Raw genomic sequence first — 27041 nt, 5'->3', positions numbered from 1 at the left:
CATAGTCTCACTGCTCTTACAAGTAAAGAATCCGCGTCTGAGAGTATGCTTAAACCTTCCCTCCTCCAGACGTAGAGGATGCCCCCTTGTCCCCGTCACAGGTCTAAGAGTAAAAAGATAATTAGAAAGGTCTTTGTATTGTCCCCGCATATATTTATACATTGTAATAAGATCACCCCTAAGCCTTCGATTTTCCAAACTAAATAACCCCAAGTGTAATAACCTGTCTTGGTATTGCAGACCCCCTAGTTCCCTAATAACCTTGGTCGCTCTTCTCTGCACCTGCTCCAGTTCAGCTATGTCATTCTTATACACCGGAGACCAGAACTGTGCACAGTATTCTAAGTGTGGTCGCACTAGTGACTACTATAGAGGTAAAATTATGTTCTCCGCATGAGCATCTATGCCTCTTTTAATGCATCCCATTATTTTATTTGCCTTTGCAGCAGCTGCCTGACACTGGCCACTAAATGTGAGTTTGTCGTCCACCCATACACCCAGGTCTTTTTCAGTGATAGCTTTGTCCAGTGTTTTACAATTAAGCACATAATTATACATCTTGTTCGTTCTACCCAAGTGCATGACCTTACATTTATCCCCATTAAAGCTCAGTTGCCATTTATCAGCCCAAGCTTCTAGTTTACATAAATCCTCCTGTAATATAAAATTGTCCTCCTCTGTATTGATTACCCTTGCAGAGTTGAGCTCAGTGTCATCTGCAAAAATTGAAATTCTCTCTATGCCCCCTACAAGGTCATTAATAAATGTGTTAAAAAGAAGCGGGCCCAAAACTGACCCCTGTGGTACCCCACTGCTAACCGTGACCCAGTCCGATTGTGCTCCATTAATAATCATCCTTTGTTTCCTATCCCTGAGCCAGCTCTTAACCCACCTACACATATTTTCCCCTATCCCCATTGTTCTCATTGTATGTATCAACCTTTTGTGTGGCACCGTATCGAAAGCTTTTGAAAAGTCCATGTACACCACGTCCACTGCATTCCCTTGGTCCAGTCCGGAACTTACCTCTTCATAAAAGCTTATCAGATTAGTCTGACAGGAACGGTCCCTTGTAAACCCATGTTGATATTGGGTCATGAGGTTATTCTTCTCCAGATACTCCAGTATAGGATCTCTTAGAAAACCCTCCAGGATTTTACCCACAGTTGAGGTTAAACTTACTGGCCTATAATTTCCAAGTTCAGTTTTTGTCCCGTTTTTGAATATTGGCACCACATTTGCTATACGCCAGTCCTGTGGTACGTACAGACCATGTTATTATGGAATCTTTAAAGATTAAAAATAATGGTCTATCTATGACTGTGCTTAATTCCTGCAGTACTCGGGGGTGTATCCCATCCGGGCCCGGGGATTTGTCAATTTTAGTGATTTTTAGACGCCGCCGTACTTCCTGCTGGGTTAAGCAAGTGACATTTAATGGAGAATTTTTATCACTGATCATGTTATCCGTCATGGGATTTTCTTGTGTAAAATCTGTTGAAAAAAGTAATTTAGCATATTGGCTTTTTCCTCATCCACCATTTCACCCAGACTATTTTTAAGGGGGCCAACACTATCATTTTTTAGCTTCTTACTACTTATGTAGTTAAAGAATATTTTGGGATTATTTTTACTTTCTCTGGCAATGAGTCTCTCTGTTTCAATCCTTGCTGTCTGATTTGCTTTTTACAGAATTTATTTAATTTTCTGTATTTATTTAATGCCTCATCACTACCTACTTGCTTTAATTCTCTAAATGCTTTATTTTTGTCACTTATTGCGCCCCTTACAGCTCTATTTAGCCATAGTGGTTTCTTCCTATTTCTAGCATGTTTATTCCCACATGGTATATATTGTGCACAGGTCCTATTCAGGATGCTAATAAATGTCTCCCATTTTCTTTGTGTATTTTGTGTCTCAGGATATCGTCCCAGTTAATTGCACCAAGATCATCTCTCATCTGTTGGAAATTTGCCTTCCTGAAGTTTAGTGTCCTTGTAACCCCTCTACTACACATCTTAATAAAGGATACATGAAAACGTATTATTTTGTGATCACTATTACCCAAGTGACCCTCAACCCTTACATTTGATATGCGGTCTGGCCTGTTGGTTAATATTAGGTCGAGCAGTGCCCCCCCCTCTTGTTGGGTCCTGAACCAGTTGTGAAAGGTAATTGTCTCTCAAAGTTGTCAAAAGCCTATTACCTTTGCTGGAACTGCAGGTTTCGGTTCCCCAATGTATTTCAGGGTAGTTGAAGTCCCCCATAATAATGACTTCTCCTTGAGTCGCAGCTTCATCTATTTGCTTTATGAGGATATTCTCTGTTGCTTCCATTATTTTTTGGAGACTTATAACAAACTCCTATCAGTAATTTATTATTTTTCCCCCCTCCCCTTATCTCTACCCACAGGGACTCTACATTTTCATTAGATTCATATATATTAACACGAAGGATGGGTCTTAAGGATGATTTTACATATTAACACACGCCTCCCCCTCGCTTATTTGTTCGGTCATTTCTGAACAGACTATAGCCCTGTAAATTAACCGCCCAGTCACGGCTCTTATCCAGCCATGTCTCAGATATCCCCACCATGTCATAATTATGTTCCAACAACATTAACTCCAATTCCTCCATCTTGTTGGCGAGGCTTCTGGCATTAGTATACATGCACTTTATGTATCTCTCTGTACCTCTAGTCTTTCTTAAATTATAAACTGTTCTAACCCTACCCCCATGCCACCCCCACCCCCAATTTCATTAATTGTGCCCAGGTCTCTATCTGCACTGTCTTCCCCTCCTATTAAAGGAATACCCTCCCCCCGTCCCTAGTTTAAGCACTCCTCCAACCTTCTAGCCATTTTCTCCCCCAGCACAGGTGCACCCTCCCCATTGAGGTGCAGCCCGTCCCTAGCATAGAACCTGTAGCCAACTGAGAAGTCGGCCCAGTTCTGCAGGAACCCAAACCCCTCCTTCTTACACCAATTCCTGAGCCACTTATTAACCTCCCTAATCTCCCGTTGCCTCTCTGGCGTGGCACAGGAAGTATTTCCGAAAATACCACCTTGGAGGTCCTTGCTTTAAGCTTACAGCCTAATTCCCTGAAATCATCTTTAAGGACCTTCCACTTACTTCTAACTTTGTCATTTGTGCCAATGTGCACCATGACCGCTGGATCCTCACCAGCCCCTCCCAGTAATCTGTCAACCCGATCAGCGATGTGTCGGACTCGAGCGTCAGGTAGGCAGCACACCGTTCGACGATCCCTGTCTTTGTGACAGATTGCCCTATCTGTTCCCCTAATAATTGAGTCTCCCACTACCAGAACCAGTCTGGCCTGCCCTGCTCTCCTATTTCCCCCCTTACTGGAGCTGACACTCCTCCTGCTTTCAGAGGACATGCCTTGCTGCAGCAGTGCTACTCCTGCACTAACACTCCCCTCATCTTCCAACTTAGCAAACTTATTGGGGTGTGCCAGATCAGGACTAGCCTCCCTGGTGCTCTTCCCTCTACCCCACCTTCTAACTGTCACCCAGCTAGCTGCTTCATTGTCTTGCTGCTCCAACCTAGCATCCCCCCTCATCTATCCCACTGAGCGTCTGCTCAGTGAGCAGAAGACTCCTTTCCATATTGTCTATGGATCTCAGTGTTGCCAGCTGTACATTTAGATCCAGTATCTGGGCTTCCAAATGCACAACGTGCTTACATCTCGCACAGCAGTATGCACCTTCGACCGGCTGTTCAAGGATTTCATACATGCGGCAAGACGTGCACTGGATGGCATTGACAAAAAGATAAGCAAAAATAAATAAAAACTATTAATAAAATTTAACAGCAATTCAGTAATACCTCCCTTGGAAACTCCCTGAATCCAAAGTCACTGAATCACAAGTCACACACTTACCACAGGTCGCACTTACGCTCAGGTCACACTTGCTCAGGCAGAAGATTTAAAAGATTTTTTTTCCCCTTTTACCAGCACACCACCCTGCTGCTCAATGCACTTCCAAAAGGAGTTGAGCCCCAACCAGCTGCCCCTTATAAACCCTTAATTATGAACTCCCACCCTTAAATAACCCCTTGTGAATATAGTTACACCTCAAGATTTAAATGCAATATAGGAAACCGTTAAAAACACAGATAGTAAAATAAGAGATTAACCCTGCTGTTCAATGCTCTTCCTCATTATCAGTTGACAGGTCTTTGTTAATTAGATCAGCTTCACTACCTCCTGCCACCACCAGAGGGAGCCCGGAAAGAGAACTCACAACTCCTCTGTCAGCACAACCAGCTCCCTCACCAGAAACCAGAGGCAGACCAGAAAATGAGTTCACAACAGGTTACCATTGCTGGGTGCACAAGGGTCACCTCTGCCCCAGTGTCTCTGAGGCCAATGGTGACTTTATTGCCAAGAGTGATAGTTCTGATTGGTCCTCACATCAGAGCCAGCCACAAAGAGGACAGCAGGTTGGGACCCAAACAGCTTTGGGGTGGTAGTTGGGCATTTGTGCCTATCAGTGTAGACAGCGCTAACATGTCCCACTTTGTTGCAGGAGAAGCATCGGCGTGTATCACCTAGAGCAGGGGTGGGGATTCTTTTTTCTGCCAAGGGCAATTTGGATATTTATACCATCCTTCGGGGGCCTTACAAACTCCGCCCACAAAGTACATCCTGACTCTGGCACTGGTTTCATGACTTAATCTTTCATTGCATGCCCTTCAATGTTCAGTAGTGAACACTGCGTGTGTGTGCTAACAGAGCAAGAAGAAATTAATGAGATTGTGGCAATCAAAATACAGCTCCCTGCCCAAGAATGCGGTCCCTGAGAATCTGCTCGGGGGCCTGATAAAAGGTCATCGAGGGCCGTAAATGGCCCTGGGGCCTGAGGTTCCCCACCCCTGACCTAGAGAATGTCTATTCCCCGGGACCCCATAGGAGGTGGGCTTGGACAGCACTGGTGATCGGCTGGCAGAGGGAGAAGGGTCCCCGTTTGACTTACCTTCCTTCCAGCTGAATCCTGATGGCTTCCGCTCCTCAGGCATCCTGTTAGCCACATAGCAGTCAGTAATCTCTGCAGCCTGATCCGCAGTTCGTGGCTCCCGATCACACACAAATTGTCGTACATCCGTGGGGCACATATGAAGAAATTGATCCTTGACCATTAGATCCGTTAAGTCCTCAAAAAGTGTTAACAGAAAGTCCCCTTATCCATTGGTGGAACATGGTCCTCAAGTTGCTCACAACATCCACATAGCTGTCCGTTGATCCACTTTGTAGATTCCAGAACTTCCTCTGGTACACTTCTGGGGTTAAGTTGTACTTCCTGATCAGGGCCTCTTTTATTGCCTCATAGTTCCCATCTAGCTCTGGTGGGAGTCCAGCAAAAACTTCCAGGGCTGTGCCTCTCAACCCTGGGGCTAGAAACTGCGCCCACTGCTCACTGGGTAATGGTATTGCCTGCAGGTTTTTTCAAACCCCCTAAGGAAAGTATCTAAGTTCGCATCCTTCTCCATCACAGGGAAGTTTTCCAGAGGTGTTTTCCTTGGATTTATGTCCTGGAGAGGGGTCAGGTGCAGACTGTTACCCCTTTCTATTTGAGCCATCTGAAGCTTGAAAGCTCTCTCCTTCCGGTGTTCTGCAGCCTCTCGGCCCGGTCCCGGCGTTCTGCAGCCTCTCTCTCAGCCTGGCGTTCTGCAGCACCAGCCTGTTTGTACTGTAGAATAAGCTGCATGCGCAGATTGGGATCACTTGTTCCCAGCTGTTGTAAGTCCATTTGTAAAGTAGAGTCCATAGGCTCCTCAGCACTGGTATTACTGGCACTTCCAGAAGGTATCACTGGTGCAAGAGCTGATATTGCTGGGTCTCTCTGAGGTGCTCTCTCTCCTTGGCCAGATGTTTCAGTATTTTGCTCTATGTCCTGCTCGACCAAGGCACATATCAGCAGTTCCTTGGATTTGTCACCTGTCTCTATTCCTCTCTGCTCACAGAGTTCGGTCAGAACCTCTTTGCTCTGCTTCTTGTACTGGGCTGCCATATCGATGAACAGCCTTACCAAATAAAAGATAGAAAGAAAAATGGGGGAGGGAAACTATTTGCAAGTATGTCCAAATAAGCACTGAGTTGAACCTTGTAGAATTTGTGCACTCCTCGCAAGGATACCAATTCTTTAGTACAGGGAGTAATTGCTTACACCATGCACTAATGCTCTAATAGAAATAATTTCTATCCCACCGCTACCACCAATTTGTCAAGAATTACCAAGGAGGATATATTCGTATATCCCACCGCTGCCACCAATTTGTCAAGTACCAGCTTCTCAGCACGTGACTTGGGGTTACTCCTGCAAGGGTTAATCTGTTCTCCTCTCACTCAGTCCAGCATTCAACCTGTTTTATGCTGCAGTGGGAGCATAAATCACACCCTAACACAGACCACACACCCCGCTCATACACGCTGCCACCACTCACCGAACACATGGGCGATGAGTCCCGGAAATACTACTACTACTACTATGTGCCAATCACCAGGATCACACACTCTAAGGCTATGGATTCTTTAGAGCAACAAGGTTCAAACTTATTAATGTTTTAAGCTTTAATATAAAAGGTACAGTGCTTACAATAAAAAGGATATAAAAATGGAAATAAAAAGTGACATACAAATATGCAAAACAGCGATAAAATAAAAGGGAGAAAACTTACAGAAATATCGAACTTTGCATCTTGATTATCTGTTCACGAGAGAGGGGGGGATATGAAATGGAGCACAACAGCTAGGCGGCCCCTCACTGTGAAGAATTTTCTTTATGTGTAGGCCTAATTTATAGATGTGACTTGGGGATCTAATTTCTAGACCAGCCTCTCATGTTAATATTCATGTTCTAATTGCTGGTTTGTGACTGGACCATGGCTATTTTACCAATGAATACATTATTTTTTTCTCTGAAACTCTTTGTGTAACCTTTCTTATAGCTAGTGTCATTCTCCAATTGGCATCTCTTCTTCAAAAGAGCTGGAGGGCGTGAAATGTTTCCACTTGTGGTTCTCAGTAAAGCCCCCTGGTGAGATTGGAGACAGGAGACTGCCTTCTCAGGATAACATGAGGCCATGACCTGTGTGGAGAGCTGCAGGGTAAGGACAGATGTTAATTACTGCTGGTCATACAATCTTACATATACATATTTCACTACAGTCGGAAACTACTGTTTGGGCGCACGGCAGTGCTTGTAAGGGAAGGAGCACTATATAAGTTTGAATTCTGGAGCACAAGTGACACAAATTTTAGAGCCTTCACCCTTAATTTATCTATGGGTGAATTGAGCATTTTGTAGAAACAGATGCTACACAGAAGTCTATAACATAGGGCTGTGAAATTGAAAAACTCCATTATTTCCAAATGTTGCTTTAAGGCTCCTTTACATTTAGCGATGCACCAGCGATCCCGACGATATGACCCGGTCAGGATCGCTGGTGCATCGCTAAATGGTCGCTAGTGAGCTGCCACACAGGCAGATCTCACAGTGATGCAGCAGCGATACAGCGGTCGTTACTTACCTTTCAGACGCGGCGATCCTGACGTCCAACCGTCCGCGTCCACGCGTCGCTCATCGGCGCCAGCAGGAAGCGCCAGATGAGAAATGGAGCTGCGCGATCAACGCAGACACCGGGGGAGCCGGTCGGAGGTATCACACATAGCGATATCACTGCTGCGTCATATCACTATGTGTAAAACCCCCTTTAGCCACAACTTTTTTCATTTGCGCATAGGGGGTAACCAAAGAAAAAGTAATTTAGTAATGAAACTTATCTGAGCAAATACAGTATGTGGCCAGAAACTACAGTTTAGGCACACAGCTTTACTCCAAAAGGAAACAGCGGCATTTTGGAAATTTTGCTGGAATTGTTTGTGAATGTACATGAACAGCAAAACGTCCCCTAAAAACCTGTGATCCCATTTTACAAATGCCCCCCTCCATGCATTCACCTTGTGGTGCAGGGGGTATGTTACCACACGGGTATTTCACAAAATTGTATACCATCAGGCTGTGAAAATAAAAAAATGACTTGCTTTCCACTAAAATAGGTTTTAATTTTCACAAGGGGTTAAAATGAGAAAATAGATGAGTTTTATTCTTCAGGTCAGTGTAATTTCAGCAATACCACATTTATATAGTTACATATGCTTTACTACTTTTGCAAACAGCTTTTTGTTTTACAAAAAAATTGATTTTGCTTTTTTTTTGAGCTGTAACTTTCTTCTGTTAACAGAGCAGATTGAAGGCTTGTTTTTTTGTAGGCAAGATGACAAGTTAGATAGCGTGACCATTTTATAGTTCAGCCCTACCAGAAGCAGAGATATTAGATGTGGATTTTTTTTTACCACATTTCCAATGAACCAGACCGTTCATTCTACAGCCGTGTTCCCAGAATATATTTTGTGAGTTTTTGATGTTGCAGAATTTCTTCAGCATTTCTGCTCCCATTAGTTAAATTAGGTTAGTTGAGGTTTTTTTATTGTACTTTTGAGTGTGTTTTTGACTGATATTTATCTCTTTTGGCATGTCATGTTTTAAATAAAGCTTTTTTTTTTTAAAACTTCATAATATTTGACAAAACTTTACTGATTTAGTCATGTGTGGATTAGATGCCTGTTTAGCTCATAAACAAATTAAAAATGAATGTGTTTTGGGCACATGCGCGGCTCTCGGTGGGAATAGACCTACCCAACTGAGCTCCATTCCGAGCAGCTAAAAACAGCTTTCTTACGCATGCAGCCTCAGTGAAAACCTGCCATATGACACTGCCGGTTGCAGGAACACTCCTGGACAGCATCATGCAAAAAAAGGTTGAAAATAAAGCGACATCTAACCACTCCATTTCGGCTCTCCTCATGGTGGAGCATCAGAGTGGGACGGCAGTAATGGCCGCCACAGCTTCTTCACTTCTGGGACTGCAATCAGGCAATGCCATTTAAAGCAGCAAGGTCAGTCTGCATCTCTGCTTAACCCCTTCACTACCAAGGGTGGTTTGCACGTTAACTCCCGGGCCAATTTTTACAATTCTGACCACTGTCCCTTTATGAGGTAATAACTCTGAAATGCTTCCATGGATCCCAGTGATTCTGACATTGTTTTCTCGTGACATATTGTACTTCATATTAGTGGAAAAAAATTTCATTCAAATAACTTGCGTTTATTTGTGAAAAAAATGGAAATTTGGCAAAAAATTTTAAAATTTTGCAGTTTTCCAACTTTGAATTTTTATGCCCTTAAATCACAGATACAGCACACAAAAAACTTGATAAGTAACATTTCCCACATGTTTACCTTACATCAGCACAATTTTGGAACCAAAATTTTTTTTTTGTTAGGAAGTTATAAGGGTTAAAAATTGACCAGCGATTTCTCATTTTTGCAACACCATTTTATTTTTACGGACCACATCACATTTGAAGCCACTTTGCGGGGTCTATGATATAAAATACCCAAAAGTGACACCATTCTAAAAACTGCACCCCTTAAGTTGCTCAAAACCACATTCAAGAAGTTTATTAACCCTTTAGGTGCATCACAGGAATTTTTTGAATATTTAAAAAAAATGAACATTTAACTTTTTTTCACAAAAAAAATAATTCAGGTACAATTTTTTTTTATTTTACCAAGCGTAACAGGGGAAATTGGACTGCAAAAGTTATTGTGCAATTTGTCCTGAGTACGCTGATACCTGATAAGTGGGGAGGAACCACTGTTTCGGCGCATGGCAGAGCTCAGAAGGGAAGGAGCGCCGTTTGACTTTTTCAATGCAAAATTGACTGGAATTCAGAACGGACGCCATGTCGCGTTTGGAGAGCCCTTGATGTACCTAAACAGTGGAAACCCCCCACAAGTGACACCATTTTGGAAACTAGACCCCCCAAGGAACTTATCTAGATATGTGGTGAGAACTTTGAACCCACAAGGGCTTCACAGAAGTTTATAACGTACAGCGGTACAATTAAAAAATCATATTTTTTCCACAAAAATGATCTTTTCACCCCCAATTCTTATTTTTCCAAGGGTAACAGGACCCTAAAAGTTATTGTGAAATTTGTCCTGAGTATGCTGATACCCCACATGTGGGGGTAAACCACTATTTGTTTGCATGGCAGAGCTCGGAAGGGAAGCGCCATTTGACGTTTTTGGCTGGAATTGAGATCGGACACCATGTCGCGATTGGAAAGCCCCTGATGTACCAAAACAGTGGAAATCCCCCACAAATGACACCATTTTGGAAACTAGACCCCCCAAGAAACTTATCTAGATGTGTGGTGAGCACTTTGAACCCCCTAGTGCTTCACAGAAGTTTATAATGCCTGGGCGTGAAAATAAAAAAATCGTATTTTTTCCACAAACATGATCTTTTAGTCACCAATTTTTTTTATTTTCCCAAGGGTACCAGGAGAAATTGGACCCCAAAAGTTGTTGCCCAATTTGTCTTGAGTACGCTGATACCTCATATGTGGGAGAAAACTACTGTATGGGCACACGTCGGGGCTCGGAAGGGAAGTAGTGACGTTTTGGAATGCAGACTTTGATGGAATGATCTGCGGGTGTCATGTGCGTTTGGAGAGCCCCTGATGTACCTAAACTATTGAAACTCCCCACAAGTGACCCCATTTTGAAAACTAGACCCCCCACGGAACTTATCTAGATGTGTGGTGAGCACTTTGAACCCCTAAGTGCTACACAGAAGTTCATAACGCCCGGGCATGAAAATAAAAAAATCTTTTTTCCACAAAAATGATATTTTTGCCCCCAATTTTTTATTTTCCTAAGGGTAATAGGAGAAATTGGACCCCAAAGTTGTTTTGCAATTTGTCCTGAGTAGGTTGATACCCCATATGTGGGGGTAAAACACTGTTTGGGTGCATGGCAGAGCTTGGAAGGGAAGGAGCACCATTTGACTTTTTCAATGCAGAATTGGCCAGAATTGAGATCCGACGCCATGTTGCATTTGGAGAGCACCTGATGTGCTCAAACAGTGGAAACCCCCAATTCTAACTCCAACCCTAACCCCAACACACCCCTAACCCTAATCTCAGCCCTAATGGGGAAAATGGAAATAAATACATTTTCTTTTAATGTTATTTTTCCCTAACTAAGGGGGTGATAACGGGGGGTTTGATTTACTATTCATGGCGGTTTTTATTTTTGGCAGCTGTCACACGCTAAAAGACGCTTTCTATTGTAAAAATAGTTTTTGCATCTTCACATATTGAGAGCTATAATTTTTCCGTATTTTGACCCACTGAGTCATGTGAGGTCTTATTTTTGTGGGACGAGTTGACGTTTTTATTGGTATCATTTTCGGGCACGTGACATTTTTTGATTGCTTTTTATTCCGATTTTTGGGACACAGAATGAACAAAAACCAGCGTTTCATGAATTTCTTTTGGGGGGTGCGTTTACACCGTTCCGCGTGCGGTAAAATTGATAAAGCTGTTTTATTCTTCGGGTCGGTACGGTTACAGCGATACCTCATTTATGTCTTTTTTTATGTTTTGTCGGTTTTATGCAATGAAAACTATTTTATATAAAAAATAATTATTTTTGTATCGCTTTATTCTGCGAGCTATAACTTTTTTATCTTTTCGCTGATGACGCTGTATGGCGGCTCGTTTTTTGCGGGACAAGATGACGTTTTCAGCAGTACCATGGATATTTATATGCGTATTTTTGATTGCACGTTATTGCACTTTTTGTTCGGCGGTATGATAATAAATCATTATTTTTTGCTTCGTTTTTTATTTTTAATTTTTAAGGGGTTTGCTAAAAGGGTTAACTAATGGGACAGTTTTATAGGGCAGGTCGTTACGGACGCGGTGATGCCAAATATGTGTACTTTTATTGTTTTTTTTTTTTTTTCCAAAAAATGAATTTGGGAATGTTTTTTTTTCTTCTATTTAGCGATTTTTTTTAAATTTTTTACACTTTTACACTTTTTTTTAACTTTATTAGGTTGTCCCAGGGGGGACATCACTGTCCTGTGACAGATCACTGCGACAGATCACCAATCTGTCACAGGCATAGACGCAGACTTCCTCATGCCTGCGCTTTGCAGGCACTGAGGAAGTCAGCTCCCTACAGGCCCCGAAGGTCCCCGTCGCCATCTTGAATCCAGGGACCTGTAGGGAAAGAGACCCCCGCGGTGTGCAAGGGGTTAACGTGTCGGGGGCGGTCCGTGACCGCCCGACACATTGTGGCGGGTGTCAGCTGTGATAATCAGCTGACACCTGGCCGCGATCAGCGGCGCTCACCACACATTAGATGTCATATTCCGTCCATGGGACTTAGGGCCCAGGTCACATGGACGGAATATTACGTCCAATGTAGGAAAGGGGTTAAAAGCATGCAGGACACTTTCAGAATTGAGCTTTCTTCTGCTATGGAGTCCTTTAGAGCCCAGATTGAGGATACAGCTCAGCATACTTCCCACCTGGGAAAAAAAAAATGGATGATATGGCAGACGCCTTGGAGGAGGATCAGGGATTACTTAAGCAGCACTCTGAGCGTAATAACTTCGATATGAGAACATGGAAAACAGATCCAGAAAGGGGAATATATGTGTGAAAGGTCTGCCTGAGGACATTTTTGATTTAAAAGACACTACAACAAATCTGTTTGTTTCTTCATTACTGCAGACAGATCCTGCACTCCACCACATTGCAAGGATCCATAGGGCCTTGGGAAAGCCCAGCACAAAAGACCTCCCAAAAGATGTTATACTAAAACTGCACCTTGAGGACTCTAGAGACGTGATCTTATCTGCAGCCATTCAACGACCTTTCATCTGTAACTCTCTTTAGATGCTGGTCATTGTGCCCTTTTCCTTTGGCTTTACAGGGGGCACAGATCAAGTACAGATGGGGATTTCAATTTGCTTTATTTACCTACAACATCACTTCATATATTGAACAACCTGGAAGGAAGGAGGATTCTAGAAAACAAAGGTTTGCCCTATACCAGAAACCTTCAATGCACAGCCCACGTCCAACAAGAGAATGGTTGGAAGCTACTACAAGGAGAAATCGTACTTCATCTGTTACCTGATGTGGACTTTATAGTAGCTGGCAAAATGAGACATTATATGTAACATCCTTTTTGAATTTATACAGCTCTGGCAAAAATTAAGAGACCACTGCACAGTTTTATAAAAATCAGCTTCTCTACATGTCTGACAGCCATTCCATTCCAGTACAAAGTGGAAAAAAGGTCCACCTTCACAAAAACGCCAATTTATTGTATAAAGTATAGTCCAGAAACAGTAAAATTTACATGAGTAACAAATCGGCTACGCGTTTCGAACAAAAACCTTGTTTTTTTTTCAGAGCTGCTTCCCATTTGTGTTACCACACTTTATATCCATTACCCCCAATAAGATCAAATACAAATCACATGGTGTTGGAGAAGAGGAAAAAAAAAAAGGGAGGAAGGGAAAAAAAAGGAGGGGGTGGAAAGGAAGACAAAATGCAAAGGAAAAAAACAAAACAAACAAAATGCACAAAAGAGCAAATAAAACAGAAAATTATCATAATGCAAACTTAAACATAAACATATAAAACACATATAAAAAAATTAACACATATGATAAACATTAATAATGAAATATAATTTATTTTCTGGCATTTAGTCCATCGGAAAAACATGTATTCAAGTAAAAAATCCAGTACGCTTCACGTGTCATAAGGCGTTTTTTTAAGTCGCCACCTCTCATATTGCGCGTCAATCTTTCAAAATCAGTAACTTGAAAAAATTCAGTGCTTCTTTGATGCTGAATAATCAAATAATTAACCAGGGCCTTAATGTATTATCATAAAAGAATACCCTAAATAAATACTTTATTGATTAAAAAAACACAAATGGTTATGCACAAAAAAAACCGTGACAGCAAACCAAAATTAAAAAAGTGTTCAACCAAAACCCATAAAGGGAAAAACTAGGAATCCCTGGTGTATCACCTAAGCTTACACCTACCTGGCCGCGGAGGTTGGCACCCTAGGGGGGAACGTTGTGGCCACCCCGCTCAACGATAGCTATCCCTAGGGGCCCTAGATTGCCCTACAGCCAATAGGGAGACCCTCTACCAGATAACTTGAGGGACCCCTAACACTAGACAAAGATACTCCTACTCTAAAGAGGGTCCTAGGTCCCTTAAAAGTTAAAAACAAAAGAACACAGTTGACATGAGGTGGCAAAGCATGGGTGACCAAGTATATTTATAAAGCCCTTCAGATACTAAAGGTCACTGATAACCGAGTAGAGGTTACACTAATAGTGAACAGATAAGGGGGCTCATGGATTGGCTGAACAGATATATTGGTGTCAAATGGCGATATAACAGCCTTTATACCAAACACCTCTTATTTAAATCAATAGCAGCTTCAGCAAAAAACAGATATCTTAGAAAGAAAAATATTTTCTCTAGTGCCACAAAAGTAGTGTCCTGTAAGTGCAATGCTGCTATTCCACATAGCCCAATATACAGCCAAAAATGCCAACATAGATAATAAATACATGTCACAGAGTTGCCATAGTGATACTCATCTGTGTCACCCGCCACCTGCCATATGATAGCGCCTCAACGCGTTTCGCCTGCTTAGGCTCATCAGGAGGCATAATGTCTTGATGTGTCCCAAATAAGGTGCAGTAGCTGAATGATATTCAAACAACCTCCCTTTTAAAACCACCGCCACCATTAGACCTGAACCGCCCACTCACAGTGTTGGGACGTCACGTCATAAGGAACCCTCCCGCATCTTCAGAGCGCATGTCATAGCTGGAACACAACCGATAGATATCCAATCAGGAACCCTCAACCGGAGTGCAACACTGCACTCACCAATGTCCTGCTGACACTGTCTTTAGTTTTCGGGTTCCAAACACTGCGCGTATTCGCGCCCCCATACTGCGCACACTTCGGATGCTGACATCATATCCGGTGCGCAGGCGCACTGCACCATACCTGCCAACCTTACGGCGCTAACTATCATATGGCAGGTGGCGGGTAACACAGATGAGTATCACTATGCCAACTCTGTGACAAGTATTTATTATCTATGTTGGCATTTTTGGCTGTATATTAGGCTATGTGGAATAGCAGCATTGCACTTATAGGGCACTACCTTTGTGGCACTAGAGAAAATATTTTTTTTTCTAAGATATCTGTTTTTTGCTGATGCTGCTATTGATTTAAATAAGAGGTGTTTGGTATAAAGGCTGTTATATCGCCATTTGACACCAATATATCTCTTCAGCCAATACATGAGCCCCCTTATCTGTTCACTATTAGTGTAACCTCTACTCGGTTATCAGTGACCTTTAGTATCTGAAGGGCTTTATAAATTTACTTGATCACCCATGCTTTGCCACCTTGTCAACTGTGTTCTTTTGTTTTTAACTTTTAAGGGATCTAGGAACCTCTTTAGAGTAGGAGTATCTTTGTCTAGTGTTAGGGGTCCCTCAAGTTATCGGGTAGAGGGTCTCCCTATTCGCTGTAGGGCAATATAGAGCCCCTAGGGATAGCCATCGTTGAGCGGGGGCGCCACAACGTTCCCCCCTAGGGTGCCAACCTCCGCGGCCAGGTAGATGTAAGCTTAGGTGATACACCAGGGATTCCTAGTTTTTCCCTTTATGGGTTTTGGTTGAACACTTTTTCAATTTTGATTTGCTGTCACGTTTTTTTTGGTGCATAACCATTTGTGTTTTTTTAATCAATAAAGTATTTATTTAGGGTATTCTTTTATGAGAATACTTCTTTGATGCTGAGAAATAAAGTGTTTGGATGCAGAAGAAATGGATCGATTTGTACTAGGAGACAAAATATCGGTTATATGCTCAGATATATGAATTTTGAGCATGCGGGACGTACAACCCACATATTTTAAATTGCACTTCAAACATGTGATTAAATAAATTACATTTTTGCTGTTGCAATTAATATATTGCTTTATTTTGTTCTTCCACATTTGCACTATCACAGAAAAAGTGTGTAATATTTGAATGTGCACATGTCCTATATTTGCTTGTGCCGCAATGATAAAAACCGCAATAGTGTAACTAAGTTTGTACTCCAGCCTTGGAACCAAAAAAACTCCGAGACAGCGTATCAGACAGGGTGTTAGCTTTTTTTGCTACCACTCGACACCCATTAGACAAAATATTAGATAGAATGTCGCCCTCAAACAAAATTGGTAAATGTTTTAAAATAAGAGATTTGATAGTGACAAACTGGGGACTATATTGAGTAGAGCAAACAATTTTGTTATGAGTGTTATCATTAATATGTTTTTGGTGCTAGCATTTCGTGACGTTTCTTTTTGTGCACTATTTTTTTAGCTCTTTCTAAACACCAATTAGAATAGCCTCTTTTCCTAAGCTTATCACAGCACTAATTGATCTCCTCCAAGACATTCTCATCATTGCAATTCCTAGTGATTCTAGTAAACTCACCCACAGGTACAGATTTGACAGTGTGACCAGGGTGGCTGCTAGAAGCATGCAATATGCTATTGCCAGAGAGTGGTTTGCAGAATGTGGAAGTGCTGATAGTAGCACCATCAACACCCTTTAATGTCAGATCCAAAAATGAGATTACATGCTGATCAGTCACAAACGTAAATTTTAAATTGAAATCATTGCAATAGAAATAATCAACCAATTTGGTATGGCAGATACTTCACCACTCCAAATGAGGAATGTATCATCAAGGTATCTGCCATACCAAAAAATATTAAGACAAAAATGGATTAGTATCAGAGTAAAGAATCAGCTCCTCCTAATGAGACATAACAAGATTAGCCACTGAGGGCGAATGCTTAGGCTGTGTGCACACGCTGCAGATTAGGTGCGGATTAATCCGCGCGGATTTTGTAAAATCCGCAGGTCAAAAGACCTGCGGTTTTACCTGCGGATTGCTCTGCGGTTTGGCCCTGCAGTTTTTCATCTCCTCAATGGAGGAGATTGCAATCCGCAGGGGAATCTGCAGAAAGAATTGACATGTCAATTCTTTCTGCGGATTGAAAACCGCAGAAATCCGCGCGGAAAATTCCGCACCGTCTGCACTGCGGTTTTTGATTCCCATAGGGAATCATGGTACTGTACACCGCAGCAAAATCCGCAGCGTGTGCACACAGCCTAACCGCCCATTGCTACTCCCCTACATTGCAAGAAGAATTGCCCATCAAAGCAGAAATAATTTTGGTGTATCAGAAATTGAATAACCTGCATGATATAATCACATAATTCATTAGTATAATTACTATATCTATGCAAATGAAACTTAACGCTCTTATTGCAACATTTTGGGGAATAGAAGTATAGAGAGCGGTGACATCGCAGCTGATCAAATGAAATCCACCCCTCCAGATTATATCTGAGAATTGATATAAGACATCTTTAGAATCTCTCAGAAATCCTGGCACCCGCGTAACCAATGGCTGCAATAAAGAGTCGACCCACTGACTGAGATGTTCTGTAAGGGACCCAATGCCCAATTGGCATTGGCGGTGGAGACACGTTTTTGTGTACCTTGGGTAACCCATATATTGTGGGGATAACAGGAGAGTCAACCTTCAAAAATTCTACCTGTGCCCTGGTTACAACACCAATTGCCGCTCCTTCTATAAGTTTGAAGACCTTCTTCTGAAAATCCTTAGTGGGAGCACAGGGCAATTTTCTATATGTGGATTTATCACTAAGCAAAACATTCATTTGGTCTCTATACTGAGCAGTGTCCATGATGACAATTAAGTCCATTACACATAACGATGTCCCAGCGATCCCACCAACGATCCGACATGGATGGGATCGCCGAGATATCGTTAGGCTGATCGCTGGTGAGCTGTCACATAGACAGCCCCTCCAGCGATCAGGACCAGTGAGCAAGCTGGTATCCAACGTAAACAGCAGGTTTCTAAGAGCCGCGCGGCTCTTAGTAACCCAATGTTTACGTTGGATACCAGCGTGCAGCGCCGCTGATCGCTGGCTCCCGCTGCCAAACGCAGCGATGCGCGCTGGCCAGCGAGAGACCAGCGATTAAAAAACGGCCCAGGACGCTCCAGCACAATCAGCGACACCCGGCTAAGGGGGGGGGCGGTCGCTGCTGGATGTCACACACAGCGATATCGCTGGAGAGATCGCTGATGTGTCACAAAATCAGCGATCTCACCAGCGATATCACTGTGTGTAAGGGGGCCTTTAGACCACCCTTATCCGCTTTGATTGTTATCTCCGTCATGCTTTTAATTTCCTGAATAGCTGTTTAAAAATCAAATTGCCTCTCTGTGTTTGTGTTCTAATTTTGGATCCAGTTTTCTGAGTTCCCGCTCCATGACACTTTGAAACCTTCTAGTACAAATCGATCCATTTCTTCTGCATCCAACCACTTTATTTCTCAGCATCAAAGAAGCACTGAATTTTTTCAAGTTACTGCTATTAAAAGATTGAAGCGCAATATGAGGTGGCGACTTAAAAAAACGCCTTATGACACGTGAAGCGTACTGGATTTTTTACTTGAATACATGTTTTCCTGACGGACTAAATGCCAGAAAAGAAATTATGTTTCATTATTGTTTATCATATGTGTTCATTTTTTGATATGTGTTTATATGTTTATACTTAAGTTTGCATTATCATAATTTTCTGTTTTATTTGCTCGTTTGTGCATTTTGTTTTTTTTTTTCCTTTGCATTTTGTCTTCCTTTCCACCCCCTCCTTTTTTTCCCCTTCCTCCCCTTTTTTTTTTCCTCTTCTCCAACACCATGTGATTTGTATTTGATCTTATTGGGGGTAATGGATATAAAGTTTGGTAACACAAATGGGAAGCAGCTGTGAAAAAGAACAAGATTTTTGTTCGAAACACGTAGCCGATTTGTTACTCATGTAAATTTTACTGTTTCTGGACTATATTTTATACAATAAATTGGACTTTTTGTGAAAGTGGACCTTTTTTTCCACTTTGTTCTGACTACTACGTGTTGACTGCACGTGGTCCGTGCTTCCCACAACACATGCAGACAGGTGAGCTGGCTATCTTTTTCCTTTTATACTGAATTTCATTCCAGTGTCAGTTAAATTCCAACCAGAGTACACCTCATTCTACTTAATGTGCTTCTGATTAGGTGATCACCTGAACCAAATCTTATTTAACGAAGGAAAGTATAAAAAAACTCTGCTGTGGTGTTCACAATCCTCTTGCAATAGGACAAGCTGGATGGCAAAACAAGGTTAGTAATATCCCAAAAGTAATAGGAATGAAAAATAACTTTTAACCATGCCAAAGGAGTTGAAAAGAAAAGTCTTGCGTGAGGAAAAGAAGGGCTCCATTCTGGCTTTACTAGCAGAGGGATACAGTGAGTGTCATGTTGCCGCCATCCTTAAAATTTCTATAACGGCAGTCCAATACAAGGTCAAGCAGCAAATAATATATAATAATAATACATTTTATTTCTATAGCGCCGACATATTCCACAGCACTTTACATTTACAGCAAACATTGGGGACAACAAAGCTACAGACCGGCAGAGGGTGAAAATGACCCTGACCTTTCACTGACCGGGATGACAGTCATCTTATTCGAATGTCACTCAGCAACCGCAGGATGACATCAAGTGACCTACAAAAGGAATGGCAAATGGCAGCTGGGGTGAAGTGCACGGCAAGAACAGTTTGTAACAAGCTCCTAGAGGCAGGGCTCATGTTATGTAAAGCTAGAAAAAAGTCTTTCATCAATGAGAAGCAAAGGAGAGCCAGGCTGAAGTTTGCCAAAGACCATGAGGATTGGACTATAGAGGACTGGAGTAAGGTAATCTTCTCTGATCAGTCTAATTTTCAGCTTTGCCCAACACCTGGTCGTCTAATGGTTAGACGGAGACCTGGAGAGGCGTACAAGCCACAGTGTCTTGCACCCACTGTGAAATTTGGTGGAGGAGCGGTGATGATCTGTGATGCTTCAGCAAGGCTGGAATTGGGCAGGTTAATCTTTGTGAAGGACGTATGAATCAAGCAGCATACAAGGTTATCCTAGAAAAACAGTTGATTCCTTCTGCTCAGGCAATGTTCCCCAACTCTGAGGACTGGTATTTCCAGCAGGACAATGCAATATTCCACACACAATCAATGTGTGGATGAAGGACCACCACATCAAATCCCTGTCATGGCCATCCCAATCTCCAGACCTGGACCCCACTGAAAACCTCTGGAATGTAATCAAGAGGAAGGATAGTCACAAGCCATCAAACAAAGAACTGCTTAAATTTTTGTATCAGGAGTGGCGTAAGGTCATCCAAAAGCAATGTGAAAGACTGGTGGAAAGCATGCCAAGACGCATGAAAGCTGTGATTAAAAATCATGGTTATTCCACAAAATAATGATTTCTGAACTCTTCCTGAGTTAAAACATTAGTATTGTTGTTTCTAAATTATTATTAACTTGTTTTCTTAGCATTATTTGAGGTCTGCAAGCACTGCATTTTTTTGTTATTTTGACCATTTCTCTTTTTCTGAAAATAAATACAAAATTTAGTGCTTGGAAATTCGAAGACATGTTGTCAGTAGTTTATATAATAAAAGAGCAATTTACATTTTACTCAAAAATATACCTATAAAGAGAAAAATCAAAAAACTGAAAATTTTGTAGTGGTCTCTTAATTTTTGCCAGAGCTGTATCTTGATTGCACATAGGTTTATATCGCAGACTAAGACTGTTTAGCCTTCTTTCTTCTTTTCTCTCCCAGGGACTTTACATGTTGCCCATGCTCAGTGAGTTTTGGGAGGCCTTTTGCTATTATGAGACCTCCCCTATCTGATCCTAAAGGGTCTAGTAGCCTATTTGTTAATATTTGTTGTTTCTACTTTCCTTTTCGTTCTCCTTTCCTTGTCACTTCCTCCATTATCCCTACTTTATGGCACATCCCAGGTATGTTTCTAGCTGAAATCCCTCATCTTTGCTTTTCTTTTTCATGCAGCGCAGACAGATATAATTTCTTCCAGCCAGGACTTGTCGCTGCATAAAATAACACATAGTTACCTAGAGCCCCGCTTCCAGAGCACATTCCCCACTTTTTCCCATTCTTCTACACTACACATCTGAATACAAACGTGCACCCACCATTAATATATAATTTAGTTATTATGCAATCCACCAACACAAATATAAATTGTAATATGTAATATGCCAATTCTTCAACTATAAATAGCCATTTTCCTCACCTAATATATACATTAATTAGCCCCTGTACTCATTCCCTAATTCATTACCAGTCACTGCATTCTCAACACCCCCCACAATGTGCCTCCTGTTCGCCCAATTCATTATATTTAGATGCCCCTTCCACCACAATTCATTGTCATGTCTTCTCTCTCTCCCACCCAAACCCTCTATTCATTATCAACTGCTCTCCCCCCAAATTCAATACATTATTTACTCCCACCATCCTCAAAATTCATCATTATTTGCTCTCCCCCAGGTCCTCATTTGCTCTCCCCATCCCCCACCTTCAATGCAATTGCTGTCCCCCATCCCTCACTTCATCATTTGCAGCACCCCCTCCATCATTTGCACTGCAGCACCCCCGCCATCATTTGCAGCGCCCCCTTTTCATCATTTGCAGACCCCCTCCATCATTGGCAGCACCCGCGCCATCATTGGCAGCACCCCCTCCATCATTGGCAGTCCCCCTTTCATCATTTGCAGCACCCCCTTTATCATTTACAGCCCCCGTTTCATCATTGGCAGCACCCCCTGCATCATTGGCAGCACCCTTTATCATTTGCAGCACCCCCTCCATCAATGACAGTCCTCCTCTTTATCATTTGCAGCCCCCCTCCATCATTTGCACTGCAGCACCCCCCCTCCATCATTTACACTGCAGCACCCCATCTATTTGCAGCACCCCCTCCCATCATTGGCGGCCCACCTTTCACCCCTCACCCATTTAATTCACTTTCTAAAGAAAAAAAAAAAGTTTTTCATACTTACCTCACAAGCGATCCCCAGCAGGCACAGCTCCTCTTCTTGTCACAGTAGACGCTATACCTGGAAGAAGCCCACACATGCTATGATTTTCAGCAGTGAAGCAGCTAGAATGTATGGGCTTATGAGAGGACCTGGAAGGAGCCCAAACAGTATAGCGCATTCACTACGGAGACAACCAGAATGTATGGGCTGTAGTCAGGACCTGGAGGGAGCCCATACATTCTAGCTACAACAGTGTACTCATACATGACGGCGCGACGAAGTCCAGGGAGGGCAGAGGGAGTCAGCGCAGCCGTCAAGGTTAGAAGGCAGTGCACAGCTCTGAGAAAGCTCCCGGGCTCCGGCGTGTGCGCCACAGGCCTGCGGCAGCACGATGGGGCCCGATGAGCAGAAGCACAAGAGGTGGGGCCCGCAGGTCCCCCCTGTGTGCCGTTGGTCATCGGGTCCCATACAGCAGTAAGAGCAGTAATGCCCTGATGGTGGCCCTGCTCAGCTTAGCTGGGGACATGTGTAACACTGTTTTGGAAGAAAACCATTTATTTATATTGTTGTACACCCTCCTTAATTATGTATTTGCTTTATTAGGGGTTCATTGAACACAAATGAGCAAAATGTCAAAGCTTTAAAACATGTTGAATTACCTTTACTACCCAACTTAAGTAGAAATTTTGCAATACCAAAACCAGCAGCTGAGAGGTAAGTTATCATACAATCCCCAGTTTATTAATCATCTGCTTTCCACTTTAGGCCACCCTCACCCACACAACTAGAATATGTGTACACATTAATTAAAAAGTGGCAAAAGTCAAAATAGTTTAGTAGTTTCTATTTTTTTTTTCTAAATTTGGTTGGCACAAAGCAACATGCTAAGCGGCAGATCCTATCTTATTTTGGCAACCAAACAAGCTAAAAATTGCACTGAAAGTGAAAATATCAGAATTTTGCCCACTGTTAAAAATAATCCACTTGTACTTTGCTGAATTTTGAAGTGTTTTCAATCTTTCCCCAAATTAGTCCATAGCAGCAAACACAAGAGATTTCAAAATGTCTTCTTGCGGTTTTGTGTCTATGTTGAGGAACAACTGATACGTCATTCACTCCGTTCTCAACACCATGGGTGGGTTTTCACTGTCTTCATCTAGTCGAAGAGCATGAGTTTCATCTTCTAAGCTGGTCCCTCCCACAGCTCCAAGCTCATCAGAAAAGGCTGTGAAAATATGAAAAACGCTCTCTTATAAGTGTTCATTTTTAATTGCACACGTGTATATTTTTTAGTTATGTCCAAAAACACAATATTCAGACCCAACAACATACACAGTTAAAGCAAATATTTCACCAAATTTGTTCTACCCAACAACGGAGTGCGGCAAAATGTAGAGACAGAGACCCTGATTGCAGCTACGTATCACTTACTGGGCTGCTTTGTGTCATTTTTATGAAATCACTGTTTTATCAGCAGGAGATTATCACTACAGACTAGTAAACCTACTGCCAGGTAGTCCAACCAGACCCCCCCATCGCTGACTGGCAGGTTTCTTCTGCATAAAGTACACAGATAGCTGCCAATCAGTTTTATGCCCTTAAACTAGATAGTTATATAACACAATATAACTTTTTTGTTAGGAAGTTAGAAGTTTATCAGCAGTTTCTCATTTTTCCACCGAAATGTACTAAATTTTTTTTTTATAGGGACCGCATCCGGTTTGAAGTCACTTTGAGAGGCCTATATGAAAAAAAATACTTAAAAGTGACACCATTTTAAAAACTGCACCCCTCATAGAGCTCAAAACCATATTCAATAAGTTTATTAACCCTTCAGGTGCTTCACAAGAATTAAAGCAATGTGGAAGGAAAAAATGAAAACCATACATTTTCCCACAAAAATGTTGCTTCAACCCCAAATTTTTCATTTTCACAAGGGTAACAGGAGAAAATCACAGTACTCCAACATTCCATATGTGGTGGAAAACTACTGTGTGAGCATACGGCAGGGCTCGGAAGATATGAGAACTATTTGACTTCTGAAGTGCAAAATTGTCTGGAACAGACAGCAGATGCCCATGTCATGTTTGGAGAGCCCCTAATGTGCATAAACAGTGGAAACTCCCCACAAGTGACCCCAATTTGGTAACTACACCCCTCAAGGAATTTATCTAGAGGGGTGGGGAGCACTTTGAACCCCCAGGCCAGGTGCTTCACACAATTTGATAACGTTGAGCTGTGGAAAAAAAAATGCATCTTTCACACAAAAAAGTTGCTTTAGAACCAAATTTTCATTTTCAAAAGGGTAACAGGAGAAAAGAGACTGCAAAATTTGTTGTACAATTTCCTGAATATGCCGACACCCCATATGTGGAAGAAACTACAGTTTCTGGCACACTACCAAACTCTGGAAGGAAGGAGTGACATTTTCGAGAGCAGACTGATGGAATGATCTGTGGGCGCCATTGTGTGTTTGGAGAGCCCCTGATGTGCCTGAACAGTTGAAATCCCCGACAATTTTCTAAAAAATAAAATTGTTTTTATATCGCTGTATTCTGGGAGCTACAGCTTTTTTTTTTAATTTCTGCAACTGACTGAAAATTGGTCATTATCAGGCTGTGTGCACAAAATGTGTTTTTGTGGCGCTTTTCCGCCTCTGAATCGCCGTGAAAACGCATCCCATGCAGTCCTATGGGATTCCGCAATGCTGTGCTAATGCTGCGGATTTTTCAGCTGCGGAATCGCATAGCGGAAAAATACGCAGCATGCTCATTCTTTTTGCCGAATCGCAGCGATTCCGCACCCATAGGATTGCATTGAAACGCTCACTTTACACATGTGGCTATGCACACCATGCGTAAAGTGTCGCTCCATGTGCGGATGGTACCCAGGGTCTGGGGGAGAGGAGACTGTCCTCCAGGCCCTGGGTACCATATCCCTGTAAAAAACAGAATAAAAAAATAGTAATATACTCACCTTCCGACAGCCGCCGGAGCCTTCCCGACTGTCCGCCACGTTCCAAGCATCTTCCGGTCCCTGTAATGCTTTGTGTGATGACCGCTGATGACGCCGTGCTCTCGCGAGCGTGACGTCATCTCAGGTCCTTCGCGCAAAGCATTACTGGGACTGGAAGATGCCGGGAGCGTGGCGGACAGGCGGGAAGGCTCCGGCGGCTGTCGGAAGTTGAGAGTGTCACTATTTTTTTAAATTATTTTTAACATACTATCTTTTACTACTGATGCTACTTAGTAAAAAGTTGGTCACACTAGTCAAGCGCTATGCTTGACTAGTGTGACCAACCTGTCAATCACATTTCCAAGCGATGCTTGAAATCGCTTGGAATGCGCAACCATTCTGCAAGCGAAAAACGCTTGCAAAACGCTTGATTTTCGCAACTCATGCGAATTCGCATGCGTTTTACCCACAGCGGGAGTTGTGTAAATGTTGCGGAAATTTCCGCAGCATTACTGCAACGTGAGTACATAGCCTCAGAGTTAACAACTCAGGTAAAATCTGTACTCAGTGAAGACAGACTTCCCATTACAGACATGGGGATGACAATTGCTACTAGTAGAACCAAAAACAATTTGAGTAAGAGCACGTTAGTATAACTGCAATGCTTAGATGTGCATTCACACTGTGGCCATTTAACAAGCAGAACCTGAGATAAAAACAAAAACAAAAAACACTCTGTAGTAAGTACATGCTAATTGCAAAGGATACTTAATTAACATTGCTTTGATAAAAAAAAAAAACCAAAGCCATCCCACCACAACAAGGTGAACCCCAATCGAGACGATACCTAACTCTTGTAGTTCACCTCACTGCGTGTCAGCAGATGTAAAAATAGATAAGGGCAGAATAGGGCCTGCGTCCCCACTGTTCAGACACCGGCCTGGGGAAAGCTATATGAACCCACTTCACGTGAAGCACTTGTCGGAAAGTGGTTAAAGAGCTCTGTCTTAACGAAAACCATGAGAAAAATAATGAGGCAAAGAAATGTTTAGAAAAAATATTGATCTAATAAGGTGTATTTATTTCATGGAAAAGGCTAAGCAAACACGCTGTTGTCTGCCACTTCTTGCATAAATTTAGAGCTCAACATCCTTCAGAGCTGTTTATGAATGCAACCTAGAGTTCTGACATACAGTGGCATGGAAAAGTTTGGATACCCCTGGTCAAAATTACTGTTACGGTGAATAGTTAAGGCCTAAATTTAAAGAAGACACATTATTTCCTTTGTATTTTAGACTAAAAAGATATATTGCTATTTTTTTACATTTTCAAACTTACAAAACGAAAAATGAGCCAAAGCAAAAGTTTGGGCACCCTGCATGGTTAGTAGCTAGCAACACCCACTTTTGCAAGTATCACAGCTTGAAAATGCTTTTTGTAGCCAGCCAAAAGTCTTTCAATTCTTGTTTGTGTGACTTTCATCCATTCTTCTTTGGAATATTCTTCCAGCTCTGTGAGATTCCTGGCTCATCTTGCATCCACTGCTATTTTGGGGTCTAGCCACAGATTTTCAATGACGTTCAGCTCAGGGAACTGTGAGAAGCATTGTAGAACCTTCAGCTTGCGTCTTTTGAGGTAGTCTATTGTGGATTTTGATGTGTGTTTAGCATCATTATCCATTTAACAAAAGCGTTGTAGCCAAAGTAAGAGGCATTTCTAACAAGATATTACATACAAGAAAAATTGTATAGCCCCTTACTGAATATTAGACAACACTGGGTTCAACAAAAATTAAATATATCCGAAAAGAACACATTGAACCCAAAATCACAAAAATATAAATCTTTATTAAACAGCCAAAAACATGTATGACATACAAGGTTAAAAAGTGTGAAACCCAAAAACAACCCACGATTAGGACAATAGGAGGCTGCACATATAAAAAAAACAAAACAATAATCACTCTTCAGACACTAAATAGCTATGAGAGCGTGCATCACTAAGACATAATAATACATTTTATTTCTATAGCGCCGACATATTCCGCAGCACTTTACATTTCAGAGGGGATTTGTACAGACAATAGACATT

General features: G+C 42.1%; 1 protein-coding gene and 1 pseudogene across 2 annotated transcripts in view; both read right to left on the bottom strand.

Moving 5' to 3' along the window:
- Positions 1-4335: 4335 nt before the first annotated feature.
- On the bottom strand, positions 4336-5908 carry LOC141067713 (uncharacterized; annotated as a pseudogene).
- Positions 5909-22574: 16666 nt separating this feature from the next.
- The window catches only part of WIPI2 (WD repeat domain, phosphoinositide interacting 2), a 205890-nt gene continuing 201423 nt past the window's right edge, over positions 22575-27041 (bottom strand). For both annotated transcript variants that reach the window (XM_073558131.1, XM_073558132.1), the window contains one exon: positions 22575-23220. In XM_073558131.1, coding sequence (XP_073414232.1) covers positions 23108-23220 — 113 coding nt within the window. In that variant the 3' untranslated portion in view covers positions 22575-23107. The remainder of the gene's footprint in view (positions 23221-27041) is intronic.

This window comes from Dendrobates tinctorius, unplaced genomic scaffold (assembly GCF_039654945.1).
Source record: "Dendrobates tinctorius isolate UK_male_01 unplaced genomic scaffold, ASM3965494v1 ptg000254l, whole genome shotgun sequence".
NCBI classification, from domain to species: domain Eukaryota; kingdom Metazoa; phylum Chordata; class Amphibia; order Anura; family Dendrobatidae; genus Dendrobates; species Dendrobates tinctorius.
This window is presented reverse-complemented; position numbering and strand designations above follow the sequence as displayed.